The sequence below is a fragment of the Sinocyclocheilus anshuiensis genome, unplaced genomic scaffold (genome assembly GCF_001515605.1).
Source record: "Sinocyclocheilus anshuiensis isolate Anshui unplaced genomic scaffold, SAMN03320099.WGS_v1.1 scaffold1031, whole genome shotgun sequence".
Lineage (NCBI taxonomy): Eukaryota > Metazoa > Chordata > Actinopteri > Cypriniformes > Cyprinidae > Sinocyclocheilus > Sinocyclocheilus anshuiensis.
The window spans coordinates 399,639-408,407 of record NW_015542633.1 but is presented as its reverse complement, the minus strand read 5'-3'; the positions used below and the strand labels follow the sequence as shown (position 1 = coordinate 408,407).

Here is an 8,769-nt window from a genome sequence, read left to right as displayed (position 1 = left end):
ACTTAAAAAAAACCTGGTACCGTAACGTTTTCATTTTTTTAGTACCGACTTGGTACCGAAATAACGGGTCTTTTGACAACACTAGTCGCAGCCCTGGTCCAACGTATACATCTTTATATGAATTTAAAGCATATATATATATATATATATATATATCTTACAGTCTTAATTCTTTAGAAGGCACATTAGTTTCTTTCACATTTACAACTCTGCGTAAAAACATGGGTGGATTTTCACATTGATCTGAACAGAAACAGAAGATTGAAACTGCACATTCATTCTCTGCCACTAGGTGGAGCTTTTGAGATGGCAGAAATACAGCGTTTTCCGTGGTAAACAAAGCAGCGCTGTGCTCATAAACGCTGCTTTATCAGGCATTGCAGGAAAGATGAAAGGAAAATGCCAGAAACTTGTCTGAAGACTGTCTGTTCCCTTCGGAGATTCATTCATATAAAAACACCCGCGCCGCGTTTTGAACCCTGTATTTAAGATGGTAGCCAGTAAGGGGTGTGCGATAATATCGTAATTGTTGTTTTTACGATGTGCAATTTGAAATATCGAGTATTTTGCAAAAACCAAACAAAACACCTACGGAGTGCACGCATACATTACGTGATGAAGTCTAGTGGGTTAAACAGTGCTCGTGCGCATTTAGAGAGTGTTCTTTCACTGCATGATTCAGTCTATTAAAATGCATTAAGAAAGATCACAAAATTCAAGATATGGGGGCAGAAAGTGTACATATATCATTTCATATAGTTAAAATCACATGAAGAGTGCCTTTTTTTTTTTTCTTCAAAAATAAGCATGATTCAGTTCGATAAACAATAAGTTAATATTAAGAGACTTACATTTTAAACACCATATTGCCTGTTTTTGCTCTATTTCGCCAACCAAAAATAATTCCAAACAGACACCACAGAACAGTTTTGCGTCTCTGAGCAATGACGGTGTTTCGTTACTGAATGAATCAACCATTTAAATGATTCGGTTCAGTTGCAACGACTCACTTGTTTACAGTGACTTGCTGCCGATTTTAATTTCACATTTAAAGTATCTTTTCATTTCAAACATCAGTATTCAATGTTTTATGTTTAAAATATCAAAACATTATGCATTTGTAACTGCAGGTTAAACTGTGTCCCTCTGAGCTGAATTAAATAGTGTGTAAATACATCTAAATTCCACTTCAGATGCAACTTTTTTTATTTTGTTGATACTGGTTTCATTTGTTTGGTAACAGCCTAAATGTCTTGTTATTCTAATTGACTGATTAAATGTAACAATTTGACTCAAAAGATGCACACTTGTAGCAAAAAATGGCTTTATTAAAGGTAAAAATGCCCATAAAAGGTAAAAATCAATGAAAAGATCAATTTTTGTTCACTGATGTGAACTGACCACACAGAATGAAGAATATCAAAAACTGCAGCTGTCCATGGTAGTCAGATATCAGCACAATAACACACTCTGCAAAATATCGCCTAATTATCGTTATTGAAAATATCCCAAAAAATATCGAGATATATTTTTTTTCAATATCGCACACCCCTAGTAGCCAGACTGAAGACACAATAGCCCCGGGACGTCGGGCTAGTGATTTTGCAAACCCTATATTCTCAATTATTGCTGATTAGACGTGAGTACTGTTGCTGGACTGGTCTGGTCTCTCTTCTAAATCCAGGACAGATGTTGAAAATGATGATGAGAAGTAAACATCACGTGGGATTTCTTTCCGGTGTGAACGTCATTTCATATTAAGCTTGTTTTTTTTTTCTTCTTTTCCTCCTGCAGTTCTGGTTCTTCACCAAATGCAAACATATTTGAAGAGGCGACATCTGCGCTGGGTAAATAAATCCACATGCATTAGCATATTCACACATTCTCATTCATGTCAGGTGATGAGCTCTGTGGGATGAAGTGAGTTGGCGTGTGTTTTGCATGTGCAGTGACGGGTCAGTCCTACGAGAACATGGTGACGGAGATCATGCTGATGGGATACGAGAGAGACAGAGTGGTGGCGGCACTGAGAGCTAGTTTCAACAATCCTGACCGCGCCGTCGAGTACCTGCTCACGGTGAGAGACCGACAGTCTGCATCTAACACCACAAATCAGCGGATTACAGGGATTTAAGGCAAAACACATCAGGTTAGGAGGGTACAGTTTTAACTTTTAGGAATCATCATACTTTCACCAGTTGATTAATCAAGTCAAGTCACCTTTATTTGTATAGCTCTTTATACAATATTGATCGTGTCAAAGCAGCTTTACAGTGTTAAACAAAAAAATAGTTTTTTCAGCGAAAGTCAGTTCATTGATGATTCAGTGATTCATCATCCAGTTCAGCTCTCTTCAATAGTGTCTGCAATCAGTCAATTAAAACACAGTACATTAAAACAATTTTGTATTACAAGTTTTCTGAAATGCTGTTTAAATATGCAAATGAGGCATTAAACTAATTAAACATGCACTTATTTGCATGCATTTCCACATAAATCTGAACATTGGATAAAAGTAGGTTCATTGTTGACATTAGAGTTAAACATTTTTGGATTTCTCTTTTTATCCCTCCATAAGTCAGAAAATACTGTACTGGAAACACATTTTCACCATGTTTGTTAGGAGTAAAATGTTGTATAAATCAGTGCGAGTGACATATGAACAAACCTTCAGAATACAGAGAGGAATAAAACTGAAAAGTGTGGTGAATGTAAGAGAAAAAACTCTATAAAGATATGGATTGAGATTGAAATCTACAGACTCAAATAGATAAAGGCCCGGTTTCACAGACAGAGCTTAGGTTTAGCCAGGATTAGGCCATAGTTCAGTTAGGACATTTAAGTCTTTTTTAGAAATATGCCTTAAATAAAAACATAACTGGTGTGCATCTTGAGACAAAACAATGAATCTGACATATTTTAAGATCAGTCAGTGCAAGTTTCTTTCAGTTGAAACAGCTCAGACATGCGTTTTAGTCTGGGGCTAGGCTTAAGCCTTGTCTATGAAACTGGAGGAAAGTAATATAATAAATGTCTATTTTGCATGCTTTCTTTCCACTAGTCTTAAAGAAGACATGTTATGGAAGCAAAACAGACCAAAAACTGAGCAGTGCATGAGAAAACAATGGCTTTGCCTGTAGTGTCTTTGCATAACAAAGTGACCACTCCAACTGGCTTTATTATACTTACACTGTCTTATTTTAGTACGTGTCGTCTTGTACATCTATGCTGCGGATGTGTTTGCGATGCATCTTCTGAGGGTGTGTGTGTGTGTGTGCTGTAGGGTATTCCTGCGGAGGGGGAGGGCAGTGTAGGAGGTGCTGACCCCGTGGCTCCTGCGGGAGGCGCTCCTGCTGCGTCCACAGGCCTCTCTTCACCGTCCAGCACCGCTCCGTCACAGCCCAGCACAGGATCAGGGGGTGAGCGACACACGCTACACGTGCTTCACCGCGTGCATCTGAGAGCACGTTTCTCTGACTCTGTCCTGTGTGTGCAGCGAATCCTCTGGAGTTCCTGAGGAACCAGCCGCAGTTCCTGCAGATGAGACAGATCATCCAGCAGAACCCGTCTCTCCTACCAGCTCTACTACAGCAGATCGGCAGAGAGAACCCGCAGCTCCTGCAGGTACACACACACACACTGGCTAGTTGACACCTAATGTTAAGTTGGGACCAATGTGGCATAAATGCATTTATATAGACGTATATTGATACGAGGGGTTGAGGTGGGTCAGAGCAGGCATAATTCTGGTTTTTATGCTGCATTGCATCTTTCCTATGAACTTTGAGCAGGCACAGAGCAGCCTTAACTTGTCTGTGTAAAGGTGATTAAATAATGTTATTTGTTTGGAAAAACAACTTTTGAGTGTTTTCTCCTCTCATTTGTGACCCTGGACCATAGAACCAGTCATAAGGGTCAATTTTTCGAAATTGAGATGTATGCATCATCTGAAAGCTGAATAAATAAGCTAGTGCTGGGTGGTATGACCAAACATTTATATCACGGTATTTTTCAAAATTATACCGGTTTCACGGTACATGATGGTATTTTTTTTTTTTTCATGCATGACCGGGTGTTAACCATATTTTCTACTGATTGAGAGGAAATACTGCAGTATATTGACTTAGAATGGCCTATTTTACTGTCATGATGAGTGAATATTGTCCAAAAATACCACACTAAATAGTGACTAAACACGACCCCTTTTAATACATGTTAACCAGGAGTCACTCTCATTTATAATCGCGGTATCGTCTGATAAAATCAACATGCATCTACACTAAAGAGCAGCTATGCGGTTGTTTTGGCTATATTACTTTTTTGTCTCATGCAGCGTCTGAGTAACAAACTAAAAAAAAACAACAAACAAAAACGTGCATGTGATATTAACAGACGAACTACGCTCATATTTATAATACCAAACATTTAGTAAGCGACAGGTGCTAGGAAACGCTGTTTTGTACTAATTTATTGACGAGTCGGCTGCGGTGCTTCTCTGCCGCTCACTGCACAGAACAGACGCCGAGAGAGGCGACACTTCTCCGGGAAAGTCAGACCTCGCGTTCGCGGGACAGCACTGGAGAAATCTTCCAACTGAACCATAGCTAAGGTTTATCCAAAAAAGTCGCTAGGTAAAAATTCATATCATAACAAAAATAAACACCGGTATTCGGTATGAACCGGTATACCGCCCAGCACTCAAATAAGCTTTCCATTGATGTATGGTTTGTTAGGATAGGACAATATTTGGCTGAGATAACAACTATTTGAAAATCTGGAATCTCAAAATATTAGAAAATCATCTTTAAAGTTGCCCAAATTAAGTTCTTAGCAATGCATATTACTAATCAAAAATTAAGTTTTGATATATTTACGGTAGGAAATTTACAAAATATCTTCATGGAACATGATCTTTACTTAATATCCTAATGATTTTTGGCATAAAAGAAAAATGTATAATTTTGACCCATACAATGTATTGTTGGCTATTGCTACAAATATACCCCAGCGACTTAACACTGCTTTTGTGGTCCCGGGTCACATTTTTGTTCCTGTTCTATGTATGCATGATTATATGGTTTGCTGCTTTTATTTTATGCATTTAGTACCAGAACAGACCTGCGAGAGAACTGCTGATATGGAGTATGTTTGCAATAGCGTGCTACTGTACTACTCTACTATAGATGCTGATGTTGACTTGAACTCCCCTTTCCAGTGTGATTCCAGTGAATTCTGTTAACATCCTTCCTGTCTCTCAGCCATTTAGAGCTTATTCTTGATTTCCTGTTTCACAGCAAATCAGCAGCCATCAGGAGCAGTTCATCCAGATGCTTAATGAGCCGGGGCAGGAGGCGGGGCAAGGAGGCAGTGGGGGCGTGGCCGAGGCCGGAGGCGGGCACATGAACTACATCCAGGTCACACCCCAGGAGAAAGAAGCTATTGAGAGGGTAAAACGCTTAAACATTTAGATGCATTGTCACTTTAAGAATATTGCTCAGAGGTGCCACTGTATTATTTGCCAACTCAAATATAAGACTTTTCAAGACGTGCATCAACTAACACACACATGCAACTGGAAAACAGGGTGCTCATTTAAACAGATGATGGAGATCAAATCTGCATGCTTACAGCCATCTACAAACACGTATGTGACCCTGCAGCACAAAAGCAGTCTTAAGTCGCTGGAGTATATTTGTAGCAATAGCCAACAATACATTGTATGGGTCACAATTATACATTTTTCTTTTATGCCAAAAATCATTAGGATATTAAGTAAAGATCATGTTCCATGAAGATATTTTGTAAATTTCCTACCGTAAATATATCAAAACTTAATTTTTGATTAGTAATATGCATTGCTAAGAACTTCATTTGGACAACTTTAAAGATGATTTTCTCAATATTAAGATGATTTTCTCAATATTTAGATTTTTTTGCACCCTCAGATTCCAGATTTTCAAATATTGTGCTATCCTAAAAAACCATACATCAATGGAAAGCTTATTTATTCAGCTTTCAGATGATGCATAAATCTCAATTTCAAAAAATTGTCCCTAATGACTGGTTTTGTGCTCCAGGGTCACAAATAGACAATAGACTGTAAAGTAAACAGTCATAATTCATCAACAGTAGATCGAAAGCAATCATTTGGCATTCAGTTATTGCAAACTGCTCTGAAACCACGAGCCTGTAGAATGTGAGACAGCGCCACATTTTGACATTTAATTAATTAAATAGTAACATTGCATGCTCTATTGCAATTCCTAGTTTTAAAATCTCTTAAAAGGATTGGGACCCTGTAACTGGGAAAGCTGTAATGAGTGCACAAGTAATGCATGAAAACATGTCCGTCTGACTCGCATGTGCGCTAGCGGGATTACACGTGCATGTGTTCACAGTAGTTTGCTAATAGTTAGAATTATTGGCCACAACACGCTGTTATGAGCCCTGAAAGTCTGTATCAGCGCATCCTCAGCTATAGAATATCTTTGTTTTTAGTCTGAGGCTTAAGATACTTTTTAAAGCCATAAAGTCTGAATTCCAAGTTCAGCTAATTACACCGAGGCCCTTTAATTAGAGAGGGATACAGATGGAGGATCTGTCTGGCGAACGATCAGAGGTGCGCGAGTCTTTCCCCAAACGGACACCAGGAGTCTTTCTGTGGTCTTATCTAACCTTTCCGTGTTTCCTCTGTGTTTCTTCCTCAGCTAAAAGCCCTTGGATTCCCAGAAGGACTCGTTATACAGGCCTACTTTGCTTGTGAGAAGAATGAAAATTTGGCTGCAAACTTCCTTTTACAACAGAACTTTGATGATGATTAGAGGAGTGGCACCCCGATCATTTTCCCCTCTTATGTTTTTTTTGGTTTTCTTTTTTTGAGTGATAATTTTGGTGAAGAAAATCTATAAAATGCACACACACTGGCTGTCATAAAAAAAAAGAATCACAATGCTGAAAAAGCATTTTCAGTGACAGTGTTTGGATTTGGAATTAAAATAATGGATAAATGTTGTGTTTGTGGTAAACAGCCACGGATCAAAATTTGATCAAACCGAATTGAAGACTTTATAAGTACTCGCTGGAACCCTGTAACTGGGAAATCTGTAATGAGTGTGCAAGTAATGCATGAAAACATGACACCAAAGCCCTGTCCGTCTGACTTGCATGTGTGTGCTTTTGAGGAATAGTGCATAGAAATACTCTCAGTATGCTTCAGTAATTATTCACAGTAATTATTGGCCACAACAAGCTGTTGATTTGCACTTGCTAGCTCAGAAAGTCTGTATCGCTGCATCCTCAACTCTAGTTTTTCTAACTTTGTTCTGAGCCTTGAGATACTTTTTAAAGCCGTAAAGTCTGAATTTCAAGTTTAACTAATTACACCGAGGCCCTTTAATTAGAGAGAGATACAGATGGAGGATCTGTCTGGCGAACGATCAAAGGTGCGCGAGTCTTTTCCCCAAACGGACACCAGGAGTCTTTCTGTGGTCTTATCTAACCTTTCCGTGTTTCCTCTGTGTTTCTTCCTCAGCTAAAAGCCCTTGGATTCCCAGAAGGACTCGTTATACAGGCCTACTTTGCTTGTGAGAAGAATGAAAATTTGGCTGCAAACTTCCTTTTACAACAGAACTTTGATGATGATTAGAGGAGTGGCACCCCGATCATTTTCCCCTCTTATGTTTTTTTTTTTTTTCTTTTTGAATGATCATTTTTGAGAAGAAAATCTATACACACACACACTCTCACACAAACACACAGGCTGTCATATTCTGTCTAAATTTTACACACTGGATGACATGAGCACATCCGTCTGGAGAAATCAGTAAAAGCCTCTCTGCTTCATCTAACACTTGCCTGTGTGATACCTGTTTGTTTTTCATTTTAGTCTTTTTTTATCACCATTAAAGAGCATCGTTTTCTCCATCGTTAGGACTTGTTAGCAGGTTCAAGGGGCTCGTGAAATTAGTTTTCCATGAATTAGGAATCCGGATTGATCGGGACGTTTGGTTTAATCTCATTATCAGTGCCCCTGTTGAGAGCAGTGTTTTTCTTCTGTTTCTTGTCGCTCTCTGTCTCTCATTCAAGGTGACCATTAATAGGGATCCCAAATGCTGCAGTTTTAAATGACAGTAAAGATTTTAAAGAAGCAAATGGAGTTATGATAGATTGGTTTCTCTCTTTATGAGCGTCTGAGTAAAGGATCGGCTCGTACTGTGGGTGTTTTGAGTGATACTGACACATGATGCAGCCCTTTCATATACATAAAGAACCATTAAAGCATGTATGTGACTTCCATAGTTTGACATTAATATCACTATACTGTCATTTTTACAGGGAAATAAACGTTTTCAACGTAAATACAGATTACCTGTTCTTTTGTTTTACTGAGGAGATAGATAGATTATCGACTAGGCACTTGTCTGTCTTAAATCTCAAATATACAATATTCAGAATAAAGTTATGAGCAGAAATATGAACATTTAGATGTCGGTGTGCGTTTACAAAAACAGCTGTTACCATATCACTTTTACTATGTTAATTACACATGGGGAGTGTTATATTTTACAGCAATAATGCAAGTAAATTTGTCTTTTTTTTTATTATATATTTAATCCTCTGGTATTGTTCATCTGGGAGTCACACTTGTGTTGTTCGTGGTCAAAAGTGACCGAACATCTGAATTGTAACTTTTTTTATTTTCAGTAAAATCAATGTAATATATTTTTGTTCAATAATATTTTGTATTTTGAGAGAATTTCATGATACTAA

General features: G+C 38.2%; 1 protein-coding gene across 2 annotated transcripts in view; it reads left to right on the top strand.

Moving 5' to 3' along the window:
- The window catches only part of rad23b (RAD23 homolog B, nucleotide excision repair protein), a 15,541-nt gene extending 8,623 nt beyond the window's left edge, over positions 1–6,918 (top strand). For both annotated transcript variants that reach the window (XM_016494252.1, XM_016494251.1), the window contains exons 5-10: positions 1,795–1,847; positions 1,950–2,077; positions 3,284–3,419; positions 3,497–3,624; positions 5,295–5,447; positions 6,708–6,918. In XM_016494252.1, the coding sequence (XP_016349738.1) occupies positions 1,795–1,847; positions 1,950–2,077; positions 3,284–3,419; positions 3,497–3,624; positions 5,295–5,447; positions 6,708–6,821 (712 nt within the window). In that variant the 3' untranslated portion in view covers positions 6,822–6,918. The remainder of the gene's footprint in view (positions 1–1,794; positions 1,848–1,949; positions 2,078–3,283; positions 3,420–3,496; positions 3,625–5,294; positions 5,448–6,707) is intronic.
- The last annotated feature ends 1,851 nt before the right edge of the window (positions 6,919–8,769 follow it).